We start from the raw sequence: 18,711 nt of genomic DNA on the forward strand, positions 1-18,711 counted from the left end.
AAAAAAAAAAAAAAGGAAAGAAAAAGAAAAAATAGGTGAAGTGTCCCTGCTCATCACCTAGGAAAGCTGGGGAGAGGGAAGCAGCAGGTGCACATCTGTCTTCCTCTCTGGGAACCCAGGAGCCCCACTGATTGGCACCATTCCTGCCCACTACCTAGTGTGTGTTGGAGAGGGGCGGGGCGGGGGGGGACAGGCCTGGAGCCCAGCCAGGCCCTTGCTGTACATACCTCAGCTTCTTCGTAGCAGGTGGCAAGCCCTCTAGAAGCCTTCTCTCTACACCATCCCACAGTGCACCCTCCATGTCCCAGGCTTCTCAGTCCCTCAAAGATCCCTAGACTGGGTAATTTCCAACAGTCTCGGGCCTACTACCATGGGTCTGTGGGTCTGATACAGGAGAGGTCAAGTCAGAAAGAATGAAATTTCTGTAGCCTTTGTCCTAGCTATTGTGGGGCAGTGTGCAACAGTGTCCTATGGGGCAGTGGGAGCTGCTGAAGTCATGGTTCTGGTGCTTGGCCCGATGCTTGGCCTGCACGGTTGGTCTGTTGGTGATGAGGCAGTGTTTATGGGCCTGTTACATAGCATGGGTACAATAAAATATTATTTTCAAGTGTAGGGAGAAAGCAAACTTCAAATTTTCTCTGGGAATGGAGCAGATAAAAAGTTTCAGTAAGAAAAATTAGGGAGAGGAAGGCAGGGATGAATGGAGAAGACTGGCTGGGAGGGAGGCAGGATAACAAAGGGTGGGGGAAGCTCACAAAAGGGCGAGGCAGAGGGGCATCGTGGCTTTAGACTTGTTTATTGTCATAGCAGCGCTGGGCAGCTGCCTGAGAGCAGGGCGTTTGAGGGGAGGACTGCATGGGACACCCAATACAGGAGGGGCATGGGAGTCTGAGGCTCTGGGAAGGGCTTCTCCCAAGTGTAGAACTGATGTCCTCCAGGAAGGTCCTGTTGCCAAGCTACCTGTGAAGCAGGTGACTAGGAGCTGGAGCAAGAGGGGAGGGGGCTCTGGAGAGCCTTTCTAGTGGCACAGGCCAAAGGAAGCTCAAGATCTGCTTTCCAAAAATTTTCCATCTGAGAGGTGGAGAGCCGCCGCCACTTCCTACCTCCCAGGCTTTCAGAGATGTCCATCCTGGAGCTCCGTCCCTTGTCCTCCCATCTCACCCAATACCAGAGTGATGCAGGGACGGCACCTGGGCCTGGACCTCACATTTTCCCAAGGGCCAGCCCCTGGAGGAGCAGCTAAGCCTCTGGAATAGACCAAAGGACACGGGTGTCTGGGCTCTGCCTGCAGCACACACCTCCCCCTTTTATAGGAAAGGATATACAGCTTAGTTCCTGCTTGTGATCTGGAAGGACTCTAGCCTGAGAGGCCAAGTTGCTGTCCCAGGCTTCTCTGAGAGGGACACGGCTGAGCCAGGAGGGGTGCAGCACATCAATGGCCACTTTTCCCCATAGTAATTCACACTACCAAGCTATCACTTGGAATACCAAACACAGACACAAACAAAACTGTGTCCTAGCTCACATGTAGACCTACATTCATGGTCCTGCCGAGTGAGGGCGGCACTGCTACACACCCCTGGACCCAGGCCAGTGACCTCCCACCCCTCCCACAAGCTCTGGGAATAGCAATGCCTGGCAGTCACAGGGTTAGAGGCAGGACTGTAGGCTCCACAGCCGTGTAGCAACCTCAGCTCTGGGATAGAGGACAGAAGCTCCCACCTCCCAGTGCTGAGCTGAGCGTCAATTGGGTCAATAGGCACTGTCAGGAGCTCAGCTGGACAAGTGACTATGCCCCAGATGTCCCCAGTGCCTGCCTAGGGCTTCCAGTGTCTGAGAAGAGACCATCTGGCGGTTGGGAGAAAGGGAGATCCTGCACATTCCAAAGCCTGGCCACCCTCCCCACCCCAGCCCTGGGAAACAGCTGGCCTTAGAAAGCTACTTGTTATTTCTGCACTCCTCTTCTCGCTGGGAACTGGGCCTGAACTGCCTGGGTGCGTGGGAGGTAGGAGACGTGGACTGTAGGGTCCAGAGGTGTCACTAATTTCTTCGGAATCCTGTGTGTTGTGGAGGCAGAGACCTTGATGTGTATGCAGTGGGGTAGGAGGTGTCCTGGGATATACTCCGGCAGAATCCCTCCCCATTTGGGGGAGTTCTTCTCATTTTCCTTAAGAAATCTACAGTAGCTCAGGGTAGGAGTTAGGGAGTAAGAAAAATTGGGCCCAGAAAGACTCTTTTTGCATCAACTCTGGACATTTCCTGTGTCCTGGAAGGGAAAGAAGGAAAGAGGAAGGGAGAAAGAGAGAGAGATGGGAGGGAAAGAGAAGGCTTGAGGCATCAAGGCCTGTTTGGGGAGGAGGTGGTTAGGCTCTGTTGCAAGGGAAATGTTGAAGGCAAATGGCTTCCTTTGTGGTCTTCACTTCCTATCAGATGGGTGGGCCAGTCCTGGAGCATGTGACTATATAAAATAAGAGTGGATCCAGGCGGTGGTGGCGCACACTTGGGAGGCAGAGGCAGGCAGATCTCTGTGAGTTCAAGGCCAGTCTGGGCTACAGAGTGAGTTCTAGGACAGGCTCCAAAGCTGCACAGAGAAACCCTGACTCAAAGAAAAAGAGTGGAGACAGAATGGGAGAACAGGAGCTTGCGTGGTTACACCCAGGGCCTGTGCTGAGGACAGTTCCAGCTTGGCTAGGTTAGCCTCTCCTGTGGAGGGCATGGAGCCAAGAATGACCATGTGGAAGGACAGAAAACTTCAGTAGCACAGCTGACAGAGATGGGGTGGGGCTCAGCCTGCCCACCTTACCCATCTTTGCCTGAGCTTCAGGCTGGTTCCTCTGCCCTAGAACCTCCTCTGCTCCATTCTGGGGACACAACACCAGGTCAGGGTCTCATGGAGTTCCTGGGACATGAGCAGGGAGTCAGTGAGAGGCAGAGTCCCCTCCCACTTCCTGACCTCAGGCACCTAACAGCCCTGCTTTGACAGGGTTCAGTGAGTGTCCCCAAGCACCCCTACCACCTGACCTGCCGTGCTGGCCTCCTTCTCAGCCAGCAAAGCACTGAGGGGGAAGGGGCTGTCCAATCCCATTAGGCAGAAGGCCCCTGAGGGTGGAGGGCTGACGTGAACCCTGCTGTTGATGCTGCTGAGGCAGCCCATGCTCTCCCCACCCCCAGCTTGGGGCTCCTCTGGGAAGGTCAGAAGAGGGTTTTGTCCAGTGGCTGCTAAGCCCTTCCCCCGGGGTGGACCAGGAGCATCTGAGAGACTCAGGTGCCTCCCTAGGCTGTTCCCCTCTCTTATTATCAGGATGTAGATCCCTTCTGTCCTCACCCCCTTGGTTTTTCCTCCCTTTCTCTCAGCTCTTCCACCTCAGCATTACCTACTCTTCCTTGTTCTTATTTTACAGGAACTTTGCCCTTGAAAACCAACTGCTTAATTCCTGCCTGTAATAGCGATGGCTTCCCCACAGGGTAGCCCTTCAGCGCAGAGGCCAGGAAGTCCCAGGTGCCTGTAGCACTTTCCTTCTGCCTGGCAAGCCCTTGGGATAACCCACTGGGGCAGCTATTTGGAACTTCCAGAACACCAATCCCCTTCCCCGCCTGCCAGCCACCAGAGAGTGTGATGACATTTGGAGTCTTCATGGAAGAAAAACATTTTTCTCTTGATTCTTCACTAAAGTCATACATGGTGTTGCTCCTAATGTAATCCTAGCACTTGGGAGGCTAGATCAGGAGAGCAAAGTTCCAGACTGGTCTGGGCTAGATAGTGATCCCCTCTCAGATACAAAGGGGCTGGAGAGATGGCTCAGTGGTTAAGAGCACTGGTTGCCCTTCCAGACACACATTCAATTCCCAACACCTACCCCATGGCAACTCAAAGTCATCTGTAGCTGCTCCAGCTCCAGGAGTATCTGATGCCCTCTTCTGGCCTCCTTGGTCACCAGGCACACCCATGGTACACATACATACATGCAAACATTCATACATATAAAACAATAAAGTTAAAATTTAAAAACTACCAAATACAGAAAGTGAGGCAATGCGGCCCAGTTGGTAAAAGTGCTTACCTAAACATGTACAAAGTCCTTGGTTAGATTCCAAGCACAGCCTAAACTGGGTGTGTTAACCTGTTCCTATAATCAAGGCACTCAGGAAGTGGTGGCAAGATGATCAGAGGTCCAAGATCATCCGTGCCTATGTAGAAGTTTGAGGCCAGCCTGAGCTACATGAGACTGTCTCAAATAGAGCAAAATAACATTAATACCAACCAATGACCAACAAAGAGAGAGAGAAACAATAATTCACTACCTAAACACAAAACTCTTTGAGGGCACCAGCTTCCAGCCTCAGGGCACCTCCCCACCAGCTGCCAGGGCCTAATGCTGCCTTTGCCAGTGGCTTTCAGTGCTGGTGGTGCCTCCACCTGTTATTTTAAAGAGTGTTACCACAGCTGGGTGTATTGGCGCACGCCTTTAACCCCAACACTCAGGAGGTAGAGACAAGCAGATCTCTGAGTTCGAGGCCAGCCTGGTCTACAGAGTGAGTTCCAGAACAGCCAAAGATACACAGAGAAACCCTGTCTCAAAAAAAAAAAGTGTTACTAGGACTGATAGAGGGTATTCTTATTCTTAAGGGAGTGGGTGTAGCTCAGTTGTAGAATACTTGCCTTAGTATGCAGTGTATGAGGCCCTGGGTCCCCAGCACTACCAAGAATAAAAGAAAAAAGAAAACAAATGGCTACTCTTTGAAACACATATTATTTTGGGGGGAGAGAACTCTTCATTTCCTAGGAGCAACACAGGCTCAGAGAAGTAAAGAACCTACTTGGGGACACACAGCAGAGCCAGGCTGGAGCATGGTGACCCTCCCTTTGGGTTTCATTCTCCATCTCTTAGGTGAGGGGACACAACAGGACAGATGTCCCACCTTCCCATGCACCTCTCCATCCAGCTGGCTGCCACGCCCTCCTCTAACTCTTGGTGCTCAGACTTGGTGCTCCCTCAGTGAAGCCCCCACCCCCACATGTGGCCCTGAGAGGGCCTCTTGTCGAGGCTGACACTAAACAGTCCCACAGAAGCCTCCTTTTCTCGTTCCTCTCCAAGAGCCCTCTGAAGCTGGGGTGAGGCGATAGAGAATGCCCCTCCAAGGGCAGGCGTGAGGCCTGCGAACTCCAAGTCAGCAGGACGTGGGAAGAGTCATGCCATTTGGAATTTTTATTTTCCACTCAACGAGAAGAGGAAATTCCAACTATGGAATCTAGAGAATTCTACAGGAACAGAACAAATTCTGGCTGGGCCCTGGGCCCAGAGTCGGTCTGGAGCTGTTGGCGCTACTGTTCAGTGCCAGCTCCATCCTTGGCACCCCGCCCCTCACACAGCATTGCTCCGCTCCCAGAGCCCACAGTGGCAGCTGTGTGATGCTGTGGCTGCAGCTGCTGCCCTGCCCAAGAAGGGATGTGAGCTCTGTTCTGAGCGGTCAGGGATGCCAATCAGGAGAGAATTTTAGAAATCACTTAGTCCATCCCCACTTTACAGATGGCGAGACAAAACCCGAAAGGAGCAGCTTCTAGGATGATAAAGGTGGGGATAGAAACAGGCTTCCTGTGTGCCCAGAGTCCCTCTGAGCATCCAAGTGCTGGTATCTGCAGGGGCTGGCAACCCAAGGGGTGTGTGTCTATGTGTGCCAGGATGCATCTGTGGCAAATGAGCCAGGGCTCCTGTATCCTTCTGTGAGTGCTCTTGTGTGAAAGAACAGGGGACTGTACCCAGAGAGGGTTGGGCTAATCCTATCAACTTGGCAACCTTTCTGGGCCGAAGAGGCAGAGAAGGAAGAATGAGGACTTTGCTGGCAATAAAGAGGATGAGTCAGAGCCCAGGCTGGACATGGACGAGAAGGCTCTGGGGCTAGGCTGGGACGGGGTGGGGGGAGCCCAAGATGGAATGGAGGTATCTGGAAGCTGAGACACTCTCCTAGCCCTCACATGGGACCAGCCCTCTGGCCATCCCAGAGGTAACCCCAGGGGAAGTGGTCACATGATGTGGCACTTCTCAGCTGATTGCTTGAGGTCCCCTAGTGTAGTCTGGGCCTTGTCCTTGAGTGAGCTGAGGTCTAAGCCAGGGAGGCTGGCCAGCTGTCCCAGCACAGAGGCCTTATCTTCTTCTTCCTCCGTGTCCTCTTCGATCATCTTGGCTAGCTCCCGAGGCAGTTCCACGTCTCCTCCTGCCAGCTGGATCTGGCTTTCATCTGTCTCATTCTGCAGGGAAGAGAGATGAGACAAGGGTGGAGGTCTAGGAGGACCTAGCAGGCTTGGTTCTGGGGCCCTGAATTCGTGGAGGCTATATTCCAGTGAGGTCAGCATCTGTCCCCACACCTGAGTCAAGCCTTCCGTGGGTAGACACGGAGACTTTGCACTTCCTAACCTTGCAGCTTTTACGTGGCCTTAGTCACCTGGGATACTGAAGGACTAGCAGAGAGACCAGTCAAAAGGAAAATGTCACTCTGTTATGGTAGGCTGAGTCATGTGTTGACTGTGGCTAACTCCACTGAATGGCACAACGAAACCAGTGATGGGTACCAGTTATTAATACCCAGTCTATGGTTGACAGGGACCTAGGTGCTTTTAAAATTTTTTAGATTTATTTTCTTATGTTGAAGTGTATGTGCACATGTGGGGGGTGCTCTTGGAGGCCTGAAGAGGGTATCAAACCCCTGGAGCTGGAGTTACAGGCAGTTGTGAACTTCTGATGTACACGCTGAGAACTAAACTGCAGTCTTCTGCAAGAGCAACAGGTGGTCATAGTCTAGCACCAAGAATGCTTTTTCTTGCCGGGCGGTGGTGGTGCACGCCTTTAATCCCAGCACTCGGGAGGCAGAGGCAGGCGGATCTCTGTGAGTTTGAGACCAGCCTTGGCTCCAAAACCACAGAGAAACCCTGTCTCGAAAAAAAAAAAAAAAAAGAATGCTTTTTCGTTTTGTGACTAAAAAATATCTAGAAAAATGCCAGCCATGGCCGGGCGGTGGTGGCGCATGCCTTTAATCCCAGCACTCGGGAGGCAGAGGCAGGCGGATCTCTGTGAGTTTGAGACCAGCCTGGTCTACAGAGCTAGTTCCAGGACAGGCTCCAAAACCACAGAGAAACCCTGTCTCGAAAAACCAAAAAAAAAAAAAAAATGCCAGCCATGGTGGCATACACCTTTAATCCCAGAAGGCAGAGGCAGGCAGATCTCTGAGTCTGAGGCCAGCTTAGTCTACAGAGCTACAAAGCTACACAAAGAAACCCTGTCTCAAAAACAAAACAAATGATCAAACAAAAAGACCAAAATAAAACTAGGAAAACTAGGAGTGGGGATCAATGCCTTTACTCTCAACACTAGGGAGGCCAGTGGATCTTTATGAGTTCAAAGCTAGTCTGACCTAGCACCTCAAGTTCCAGGCCAGCCAGCGATACATAATGAGACCTGTCTCAAAACAAGCAAACAAACAAGCAAAAACTACGGGAAAAATGAGAAGTGGTCACAGCTGTGACCTCAGCACTGAGTGCAAGTGGAAGGGTCAGGAGTTCAGGGTCATCCTCAGCAGGATGGAACCTGTTAGGTCTACTTCAGAAATTAAAATTTTTAAAAAAGGAGACAGATTTTAAACAATTTGCCTAAGATCTTACAACGAGGAAGGTAAGTGGTAAGCTAGATTCAGACCTGTGTCACTCATTCCAATATCTGTACTCCTTTGGCACCTGCTGAGAGCCACCACACTCCCCTAGGCCTTGGGGGAGGGTCTTCTCCTACATCCCACACTGCTGTACCCAAATCTTGCCTTTTCTGCTAGACTCCGAATTCCCTCACAGCAGAATAATGTCTCTTCCACGTTTAGTGTAAGCATTTGAACCATGACCCCATTGCTACCCAGATTTTCAATAATACGGATGTTCAATAATGCAAATTTTCTGAACCAGGTTTGCCTGTGAGAGACTTGTGGGAAATCAATGGCAGCCAAGGGCTCAGTAAACACTTGCTGGATGAGTAAATGTGATGCAACATATTTGATCTCTGAAGTCAAGGCCAAGGCTATGGCATCCTACTCCTTGGAGTCTAGCACAGCTCTGGACACACAAAAGTGATATTCTTGGAAGTGGCTTGTTCCATGTAGAAGTGGCACATTTGTATGCTAATCTAGTGTTGCAGCATCTTGGGAAGAATGGGGCAGAGGCTTCTGAGACAAAGACAGGCTAAGGGGGTACCTTATTCTTTGTAGGTAGACCCCCATATCCGGGAAAGTAGCCTGAGGGCTGGAATAGGTAAAGGCCCAATAGCCATGGGCTTGAGTTCTCACCCACTGGCTGTAAGACCTTACGAGTCCCTTAGTCTCCCTGAGTTGTTTCCTTTTTCACACACGTAGTGAGAACTATCTAGCAGCTTTGTTGAGGGTCCGCTGAGGACAGGAAGGTAAATGCCTGGTGCACAGGAGGCAGAGCTGTGTTCTCTCCTCCTGCCAGCTCTCCACACGCATTCAACAGCCCCACAACGGCTCACCCTTTATAAGGTCTTCTTTCTTACTCCTCTGTGCCTTCATGAGCCAGGCTTGAACCAGGTGGGAGAGGAGGGAGTGAAGGAAACAAGGACTGACTCCATAAACACAAACCTGTAAGCTTCCAAAGGCCCAGGGTCTGTCTCAGCTCCGAGAGGAGGTGAATGAATGAATGAGTTGAATGAATGAGTGAGTGGATAAGAAAAGGAAAATGTAATCAAGCACCTTGTGGGTCTGCAGGACTGAGAGCTGAGGGGCCCTGAGGGAAGTCCAGCTCCTAGTGCTCAGGGTCCCAGTAGCACCTCATAATTTAGGCCCTGGATACCTTGGGCAGACGGTATTTGTCTCTGAAGTGACTCCGCAGTGTGGCCCGTTCCGCCTTCCTCTGTGTGAACTGTGCATCTCGCTCCATTCTGCATGGGAAAAGGACACCAGCTGTGAAGTCCCCTCAGAGGTTGAGAGAAGTTTTGGGAAGTCAGCAAAGGAAGGGCTAAGATGGCCTGGAAGACCTGGGAGGAGGCTGCATGGGTTCTCCAGTCCCCAGCTGACCTATGCCCAGTCATCTCAGACTGACTTAACTTTTGCTACCAGCTTGTCACAGCGTCCTTCCTTGATATTCACCACTCCTGCCAATGAACAGAGTTGACTGGGTGGGATCCTGACTCTCTCTGTCTCAGATAATCCTAATATACGTCCTTTGCAATGGCTGCCTGGGGTCTGCCGGTCCTTCTCAGCAAGCTGTGTGGAGCAAGCAGTGAAGGCATGTGTGGGCTCTCTGGATGTGGCCCATGGCTCCACCACTGCCACTTGTCGTGTGTCCTTCAGTAAATCACTTAGCTTCCTCTTCTGTAAACTGGGGATGAAACTTTGCAGTTCACAAGGCAGCCAAGATTAAACAAAATGACAATAGCCAACATTTCATGAAGACCTGCCTTGTGCCAGGTGACGCACTAAAGGGTTAACATGTGTGACGTCATCAGCTCTCACGGATACATAAAGCACGGGTTGTGATTATCACTCCCATCTTCCAGAAGGGAAAAGGAGCCACAGAAATGTTAAGGGACTTTCCTAAAGTTACTCGGCTAGTAAGCAAAATGAGGTTCCGGACCAAGCAACCTCACCCCAAAACTCAGACCCTAGTTCACTATCTCTGCTCTGCCCTAGAACTACTGCACACAGTAGGCTCAGTATCTATGAATAGCCCTATCCTGGATCTGTGCCCATGACTCTGTGCCCTGCTGATAAAAAGCACTTTTCTTACAGTCTCAGGCTCAGAGGAGCCCCAGTTGGAAACAGGCAGTTAAGACCAGATCGGATTAAGGGATTACCTATTTCATCAGAGATGCACGTGCAGTCTCCCCCCCCCCAAAGGCACTCATCACCCTCCCCCCAACTCCCCCTGGTCCAGAGGATGAAGATGGAACAGGGTCTGGATTTTGAAGAAACGGGATGGTTGTGAAAGTAGCCGAGTGCCCCTCCCGCCCGCTCACCGTTTAGGTGATGTAAAGGGAAGCTCTGACCCAAGGGTGGGCAGAGCAGCGTTAGCGTATTTGTGTGTGGGTCACAGGAGCCAAGAAGGAATTCCACTTACTTCTCCTCCACCAGTTGCTTCTGATACTCCTCGTACTCTTCTCGGCTCATGCCCTGTGCTTCGGCTGCAGACTTGTCTCCATCCCCTTTGTCCTCGCCGCCCCCCAGGCTTCCGGTGAGGTTCTTCAGCTGGCCACCCACCATAGACTTCACCATGAACGCCATGGTCTTCTCTGGCCACTGCACCAGGCGCCTGGTTCGCCGGAGCCTACTTCAGCACTAAGTCCCAGGGACAGCTCCGGCAGCGCGCGCTCGCCCCACGCTTTGCTCGCTGCCGCCTCTACCTTCCCAAACCCCTCCTCACGGGAGGGGGGGCCGGGGGGACATGCACGGGGCTGAGAAGCCTGGACCACGTGCCCGCTCCTCACTCCGCCTTTCCCATGTGCCTTCTTTAGCGCCAGCCAAGCTCTGCTCGGCTACTGCTGACAGCTGATTAGGGCTTGTTTGTGGTGTTGGGGTCGCTGCCCTGGGAGAAGGGGCTGTACTGATGTGTGCCTTGATCCCTGCATCCCCGAGAACCAGGACTTCAGCTTGGAGCACACGGTAGCCTCAACCAACACCCCTAGCCTTGGGTCCTATTCCATCCTCCAATCTGCTGACCCTAGCAGCTACAAGGCTAGGAAGTGGGGAGACCGCAAGAGCTGATCAGGAATTCTAGTTACATGGTTCGGTGAGTCTGCACTCAGTTTCTCTGTCACATGTCTGCCCTGCTGTCCCTGGGGCCTCAGGGAGTGGGGAAGGGGAGTGTTGTTTGGGGGTACTGAAAAGATGAGCCAGAAGGAAACCCAGGGGACTCTCCTTGTCCTTGGTGAGTTCAGGGGCAGAATTGTGCACAGCTGTCTCCCTTTGTCTCGGCAGCCCAGAGGAAAAGGCTGTGGGAGTATCTGACCCTTGGCCTTCCTGCCCTCTTGAACCCTATTCCTGCCACCCAGAGAAGATGGAAAGCTACCAGGTAAATGAGGGGATCAGCACAGCGCGAGGAACATCACCTTTAATATGATGAACTTGCCAAAAGCAAAGATGTGGGCACTCAGGAAGGATACTGGTCAAATCCTCCATCCTCCGTTTGTCTCCCCATAAGACATGGCTTTGAGTTGGGTCAAGCATGCATGCTGGAGGGGACAGGCTGTCTCCTTAGAGCCCCCAGGGTCCTAGGGATGGGCAACATGGGCTCTAGAGGAAGGCTTCCTGTGGACAGGTACTCCTGGAGCCTCTTGTCCAGCTCCTGCCTGCTGCCAGAGAGAAAAAGTTACTTGAGTCTTCCTTCTGAAACCAAGACTCACACTTGTCTCTCAATACACAGTGTACCATGGCCTCCCATATTCTATGACCTTCTATGGCTCCCTTGACATGCCACAGACATTCACATTTTACCCTGGCATTTGAAGTCTTTCTGGGTGGCTTAGTGCCAAAGCTGCACTCCTGTGCACACATTTTCTTCTTTCTTTTTTAGAGAAGAGAAGATCTCACTATGTAGCCCAGGCTCGTCCAGACTTCATCATCCCTCTGTCCCAGCCTTCCAAGTGCTGAGATTAAAGACGTTCATTTCTAATCCAGAACAACCAGGTTCCTTGCCCGGTCTTGTAAATTGGCCCTGCACTTTACTTCAACAATATTCAATTGCTGCATTTTTTCTTTCCCCTAAAGATGTTTTTTCATGCCTCCACGCTTTTTCTGATGCTATTCCCTCTGCATCAATGTCTTTACCTATTTTGCCAAGCTGGAAAACTCTTAGTCACTTTGATGACCCAAATCAAATATCCTTTCCAGGTCAATTCCCTGATCCCCATAAACCCCCACCCCCAAGATGATTCCGTTGCTTTTTCCCGGCTCTCCAAGCTTCCCAGCCATCACAGCACTGCTGGCCGTCAGGTAATTTTCAGATGCTCACGCTAGAGTGAGCTCTGTGGGGCAGGACCAGATGGAACTGGGGCCTGAGCGGGTGTCTGGGCTTGATAAGTGAGGTGTCGCTGCTCTGTATTCTGCTCCCAGCCTTCTGGTGAACTGGGTAGCTCCCGTCTGAGCTTTGGGGTCCCCTACTTCAAGTTCACCGGTTGTAGACCAGAACCAAGATATAAATGTTCTATGGGAAGTCCTGCCTGTGGGAAGGCTCACCTGAAGTTCATGTAGCAGAAGAAGCCTACAGTCTGAATGACAAGGAAGAACAGGAAGATGCTGGTCCGAAGACATGTAGAAGTTCCTGGGAGCCAGCCTGATGGGCGGGGAGCCTTGGCTGTCCTTTTCTGAAAGGGGAAAGCATGAGGCCTTGCCTCAGCTTCTAATCCAGGAGAGGGGAGGGGGACTGAATCCATGCCTTGCATGGTCCCTATTTAGCTCCCTCAAGCTTGGGCTATCTGGGGCTATCTGGGGCTGTCATCTAGAACAAGGAAAAAAGACAAGTGTCCAAAACTGCTTCCTTCTCCACTCTTGCATGGTTCCATCTGTGGCAATAGCTCAGAAGAGACAGGCCCTGGAATCATCAACAGACCAAAGGTCTAAGAGATGAGAAAAGGAGAGGCAGATGGGGACATGATGGCAAGGGAAAGAACAAGGAAGGACAGAAGCTCAGGGGAAGTCAGTATCACTGTTGAACCTGAGTGGTCCCTGGCAAGGTCTACCCCACTTCCCCTCTGGTCATCTAGGGCATTTGGGTAGTTCTGACTTTGTGGGCCTTCCTCTTGAGGAAAAGAGTGCAAAGACAGCCAGGTGGTGGTGGTGCACTCCTTTAATCTCAGCATTTGGGAGGCAGAGGCAGGTAGATCTCTATGAGTTTGAGACCAGCCTGGTCTACAGAGCAAGTTCCAGGACTACACAGAGAAATCCTGTCTTGAAAAACAAGAGAGAGAGAGAGAGAGAGAGAGAGAGAGAGAGAGAGAGAGAGAGAGAATATGAAATTTGTGTTCTTGTGTCCTTTCATGTCCATGTGCAGGCGCATATAGATACATAGATGTGCCTGTTGGGGTACTGGACAAATTCTCCAAAGCTGTAGAAGTGTTAGAAAAAGGGTGGCAGAGACCAGACCTCAAGGATGAGCACCTTGTACAATCCACTACTTCTTACCACCAGATCCCGGAGGTCCTTCTGCAGGAGGCTGAGGATCTGGTCCAGTTCAAAAAAGTGATGCTTAGTACCCACAGGCAGATAGAAGACCTGGGCTCCTGAAGCCATTTGGGCAGCTGCTTTCCTGGTGGTGTGGTGGGGCATGGAAATCAAGAAAGATGATCCATTATCCTTTTTGGTTGTACCCAAATTACCTAATCTCTTCCCATAATCCCCCAAGCCAGCACATGGTAAAGAATAAATATCATTGATAGAGTCTTATCCTTGGGGCCATTTTTTTTTTACTCTAAAAAAAAAAAAAATTTGGGACAGGACATGCCTCCTCCCTCTTCCAAGATGTTCTAAGTTTTGCAGGGCATTTGAGCCCTCTATAAAGTAAGCGCCGAGACTCACTGCTTTCTCGGTCCTGCTGACAAAAAAAAAAAAAAAAAAAAAAAAAAAAAAAAAACCGCTCCCTAGAACCTGAGACAATTTTAGCATATACAAAGAATTCTCCGAAAGTGTCTGTCTATGGACCAGGCTCCCTGGGCTCTGCTTTTCATCTCTAGCCCAGGGGAATTAGCTCTTCTCAGGCTCTTGCCCTCTGCCACCCCCAGGTATCTAGAAGGAGGGTATACATCCACAGGATCCATAATGTTCAAGGGATCTTCCCACCCCCAGAGCTCTAAGGGGAGCTCTGCAGGCAAGGGTGAGCCAGAGTGAGATTCTGGGAGACCGGAGGCAAAATAACCTCACATCATTTCCTCCAAAGGGCCTCATCTTGGCTGGGCTTCCTCCAAGAACCTCCATCAAAATGTATGCCCTCGGGGGCTGAGGAGACAGTTCAGTGGGTAGAAGTGCTTGCTTTGCAAGTACAAGGACCTGAGTCCACATTCCCAGCACACAGGTAAAAAAGCCATGTATGGCTACATCCCCATCATGGGGCGGGGCTGGGCGGGGCGGGTGGGCAGGAATCTGACAGAGGCAGGATGACAGAGGATCCTTGTTTCCCTCTCAGTCTCCATCGGCACTCTACCCCTTATCCCCCTTACCTCATCTCCTGCAGGGCCTGGAGCAGAGTCCGCTGTCCATAGAGCAGGGTGCTGACCTTAGCAGTGTTCTACAGGAGAGCCAGCTCTTATCTAGTGTCCAGAGTAGAGTGCCCCTCTCCTCAGGGTCCATGTTCCCCAGGGATATTTTACTCTTCTTCATGGCCTTACTTAATAACCACGGTTCTCCCCCTTTTGGGACACACTGAACTCCCATAGATGTTATCCATCTGGGTTTCTGGGGTTTCTGAGTTTCTGGGGGACCCAAAGGTGTGATGTTTCTCCCGAAAGGGACCTCTAGGCTTTCCACAAATTCTTCTCCCTTTTTAAAAGGATCTCTCTGTGTCTTTCTCCTAGGCTGTGATCCAAAATGAGGGTCAGCACTGGTTAGAATCCAGTAATGGGCCCAAGTCTGGCAAAGTGACCTGGAGACATAGCTGACCCTTTGGAGGGTGGGCAGAATCATGCCAGTGGGGTCTAGGGCATGAAGGCAGGACCAGAAATACCTGGAGTGTGGGCCTTTCCCCTCTGTGTCACTCCAAAAGTCTAGCCTAGATTTCTCTGGAGTGAGAACAAAATATTAAAGCCCTGGGCTGGGAGAGCCCAGCAAACCGTGTGTGAGCAGCCAGCTCCCTCTGCCCACTAGCTTGCACTTTGGCTGGGTTTACCTTTCACTCCCCAAGTCAGAGCATGTCCAGGGAATGATACAGGGGTGGGGGTGGGGACAGACGAGGAGGGAGGAGCCAGAGTGGTAGCAGAGATGAAATGAGGATTCTGGTGCAGCAGAGCATTTAAGCAAGTCTTATGCAAATACACGTGAGGCTATATGCCAATCAGTGCCTAGTCTATTTCTGCCATTTGTCTGTAGACTGGATTCCAAATACCTGGCATCTCTTCTCTGCAGCCCAGGCCTGTGGCTCCAGGACAACTGCTATGTGTTAATGTCCTCTTACATACCTCTCCGATGCATCCTGTGACCTGCTCTCCTCTCTCTCCAAGTTTTGACAAGGCTAGCTCTAGACTGCCACTATTCTTACAAGCTGTGGGTGGAGACTAGGGTGCCCCAGGGTCACTCACCCAGCCTCTCTCAGGCCTGATTTGGACTGTAGGCCCCAGCTGCTGTTTCCACTTCCTCTCAGCCTGGTCCAACTGCCTGGAGAGAGCCTGGAGGGCCTGCAGGATCTGGCTTTGTCTGCCCAGTATATCCTCCAGGTCAAAGAATCTTTCCCCTGGGGATTGGGGCAAAGCCAAACTGGAAAGGTCGCTGGGGTGGGGCAGCAGATCCTGCTTTGGAGTGGCACATGAGGAGGTGTAGATTCTGCTTCTAAGACCCTCCCCTGGAAAGTGGGTCTGAAGGTCAGCAAGCAGGGTAAGCAATAGGAAAGTGCTTGCCAGGAAAACCTGATAATGTAAGTTTGATTCCCAGATCCCCAGAACCCATGTAGAGGTGGAAGGAGAAAATAGATTCCACAAAGTTTGTCCTCTGACTGTCACACAAATGCTCTTGTACACACACACACACACACACACACACACACGTGCGCTGGAAAAGAAAATGTGTCTTGGGGGCGGGTCTCATAGGAATAGGTCAGAATGCCCAGGTTCTGCCTAGATACGACCTCCTTGGGCCTCCATTTCTCCACTGGTTAATGGACTTCGGGTTCTAAGGACAGTGACCTGTGGCCTTCAATGTGCTACAGCCCCACCTGCCTGCTCCTGGGTCCTTACCTTCTTCCTGGACTTCAGAGCCCAGTGGTCGAACGCTGTCCTTGCTGGTGCCCAGGGCCAGCCTTGCCTGCAGTTCTTCCAATTTCCTAGCCAGGAGGAACTGCTCCTTCACCATGAATGTCTGGGGGGCCACCTGGAAGAGAAAGACAAAAGGTCAAACCCCAAATGCGTGAGAGTCCTGTGGGGGACAGCCTTCCCTCAGGGCCCCTGGGAGCCCAGTCTCCCTCCCAAACCATAGACTCACTGGGACCAAGGAGGAACCCACAGCTCAACCACCAGGGCCCCATGGAGCCCAGCAGCCGTATGAGCCCCATATCTACCACAGCTTCACTTCTTTCTCTGCTCACTGTGAGCTCAGGCCTTTGGACATTTTAAGCCTTCAGGTATGGTGCTCATTTAGGCTCATCTCTTTCAGGCATCCTTTTCTCCCCTCTTTGCTGGCCCAGCCCCTTCTTTAGGGTTCCTTCTCTTCCCTCTCCCAACCCCCACCCTGGGCTTTTTTTTTTTTTTGTTTTGTTTTTTGATGTTTTTGAGACAAGATCCTAACTGTGCAGCCCTAACCTAGTACTCACAGAAATCCACCCCCCTTTCTGCCTCCTGAGTGTTGGAATTAAAGGTGAATACCACCTAGGGGTCCTAAAGGACAAACCCTGGCCCCTACACTACCCAACCCAAGGCCTGACTTCAGCAGGGCTCAGAGAGCTAGCTAGCTGGGATGAAAACTAGAATGTCAGGTCTAAGGATGTCCTGTTGTGAGTGGAGGCATCTGAGGAGAGCTGTGTCTCTGAGCTACCTTTTCTAGGCGGAAAGGACTGGCATTACCTCTGGACCTGGTTCCCTCAAACTGAAGGTCAGGAAGGACAGGACATCATGGTCATCTGGAAGAGGGGCAGATGAAAGGAAGATAAGGAACTTTTCACCCAGCAGCCTATCCATCCAGACTCTAGTATTTTCTGGGAAAATGAGAGGCTTGCATGACTCTGGACGACTTTGACCTTTATCTTACGGGGAAGGTATGAAGGTCAAATAGACAAGCGTGTGGGATGTCTGGGTTGAACTACACAGCCAAAGAGAGACAGCCCAACAGCCATGCAGTAGCCCACGGGACACCTAAGGCTGCTGCTACTGCAATCCCGAGCACACAGTGGCTGCTGCCGCAGCAAGCTCACAACCATGTCCCTCTTCTCTCCTTAGAAACCTTCTACGGCTCCTCGGTACCCAGGGTCTAAAGACTTAAGTCCTGGCATTCACAGGCTCCAGTACTCTGGTTCAGCCTGCTTTTCAGTTGCAGGACTCTCCATGGCTCTCCACTACAAGACACCCTGCTGTTGCGATTCCCTACTATAGCTTGTGCTGTCCCCCCTCTCGCCATCCGCAGCATCCAGGAACGTGACTTTATGGATATTGATACGAGAATATAAAATTCCTCATGTGTATATCATTTGAGAGGTGTGTGTGTGTGTGTGTGTGTGTGTGTGTGTGTGTGTGTGTGTGTGTGTGAGGGTCTCATGAGGCCCAGGTTGACCTCTGAATCTGCTATGTAGCAGAGGGTAACTTTGAACTCCTGACTCCCCCACCTCTCCCTTCCTAGTGATGTGATTCACAGGCGTGCACCACCACACCTGGGATCCAGAATGCCGCAGGAGTACTCACCAACAGAACTACAGTCTCAGTCTCCCCTCTGAGACTCTCAAGAGCTCTTTAAGGACAGTGTGACCTCCTGACGGAGAAGTCAGAGACAGGGTGTGACCAGCCCAGACCACTTGATGAGGAAGTAGTTGACACCATACAAAGGTGTTTTAGAATAAATAAGGTTTTGTCATCATCAAACACAGCCCTCCCTCTTACCTATCTGGTAGGGTCCTCACCTGCTAAGGTGCTGGTGGCTGCTGAGACCCCAAAGAAGCCTCCAGGGCCCAAGAGCAGGGACTCCACATTGACACAGAGCTCTTCAGGGTTGTTGGGAGTAAGACCTCCACTCAAGGACACCTGAGGGGGATGGGCAGAGTGAGCTCCTGCCTCTGCCTGGTCTCAGGATAAGGCACTGACCCCTACTCAGCCTCACTGGCTTCAGATCTGAGGGAAGATAGAAACTACACAGCTTGGGACCAGAATGGCATGAAAATGATATGGATGTTGGTTTCATGTGAGCCGTGTATGTTCATGAAAATGATATGGGTGCCTTGTATGTTTCACGTGAGCCTTGTATGTTCTGGGTGTCTTAAGATTCTTTGTATGATACTCAAGTCCACATGGATCAAAAGCCTCAACATAAATGCAGAGAAGGTGGAGAACAAGCTTGAACTCATTGGCACAGGAGACATATTCCTGAGCAGACCACCAATAGCACAGGCTCTAGGATAGACAATTAGTAAATGGAACCTCATGAAACTGAAAAGCTTCTGTGAGGACAAGGGCGCCATTCATAGAACAAAACAGCAGCCTACAGAATGGGAAAAGCTCTTCACCAACCCCACATCTGACAAAATATATAAATAGCTCAAGAAACTAGACATAAAAAAATAATCCAATCAAAAATGGGGGTACAGAGTTAAACAGATAGAATCTCAAATGGCTGAGAAACACTTAAGAAATGTTCAACACATTTAAGCCATCAGGGAAATGCAAATCAAAACAACTCTGAGATTCCATCCTGTCAGAACGGCTAAGATAAAGAAACATGAGCCATAGCCGGGCGATGGTGGCGCACGCCTTTAGTCCCAGCACTCGGGAGGCAGAGGCAGGCGGATCTCTGTGAGTTTGAGACCAGCCTGGTCTACAAGAGCTC

General features: G+C 51.2%; 2 protein-coding genes across 2 annotated transcripts in view; both read right to left on the minus strand.

Moving 5' to 3' along the window:
• Positions 1-5,198: 5,198 nt before the first annotated feature.
• On the minus strand, positions 5,199-10,352 carry Cplx3 (complexin 3). The gene is made up of 3 exons (XM_005369456.3): positions 10,109-10,352; positions 8,843-8,930; positions 5,199-6,247 (listed from the first exon to the last, which is right to left on the minus strand). Exons 1-3 carry the CDS (start codon positions 10,270-10,272, stop codon positions 6,023-6,025), a joined length of 477 nt encoding a protein of 158 aa, XP_005369513.1. The 5' UTR covers positions 10,273-10,352; the 3' UTR covers positions 5,199-6,022.
• An 854-nt stretch (positions 10,353-11,206) lies between these two features.
• The window catches only part of Lman1l (lectin, mannose binding 1 like), a 16,235-nt gene continuing 8,730 nt past the window's right edge, over positions 11,207-18,711 (minus strand). Inside the window, exons 6-13 of the mRNA XM_026777210.1 lie at positions 17,792-17,912; positions 16,746-16,801; positions 15,924-16,056; positions 15,273-15,424; positions 14,199-14,266; positions 13,168-13,291; positions 12,223-12,350; positions 11,207-11,336 (exon numbers count right to left, since the gene is read on the minus strand). Coding sequence (XP_026633011.1) covers positions 11,207-11,336; positions 12,223-12,350; positions 13,168-13,291; positions 14,199-14,266; positions 15,273-15,424; positions 15,924-16,056; positions 16,746-16,801; positions 17,792-17,912 — 912 coding nt within the window. The remainder of the gene's footprint in view (positions 11,337-12,222; positions 12,351-13,167; positions 13,292-14,198; positions 14,267-15,272; positions 15,425-15,923; positions 16,057-16,745; positions 16,802-17,791; positions 17,913-18,711) is intronic.

Source organism: Microtus ochrogaster, unplaced genomic scaffold (assembly GCF_000317375.1).
Source record: "Microtus ochrogaster isolate Prairie Vole_2 unplaced genomic scaffold, MicOch1.0 UNK49, whole genome shotgun sequence".
Taxonomy (NCBI): domain Eukaryota; kingdom Metazoa; phylum Chordata; class Mammalia; order Rodentia; family Cricetidae; genus Microtus; species Microtus ochrogaster.

Coding starts and splice junctions, on each gene's coding strand:
- Cplx3 (XM_005369456.3), bottom strand. CDS start 10,272: ATGGCGTTCATGGTGAAGTCTATGGTGGGTGGCCAGCTGAAGAACCTC. Junction 8,931..10,108: donor AAGCAACTGGTGGAGGAGAA/GTAAGTGGAATT, acceptor TTTCCCATGCAG/AATGGAGCGAGATGCACAGT. Junction 6,248..8,842: donor ACAAATACCGTCTGCCCAAG/GTATCCAGGGCC, acceptor TCTTCCCTGCAG/AATGAGACAGATGAAAGCCA.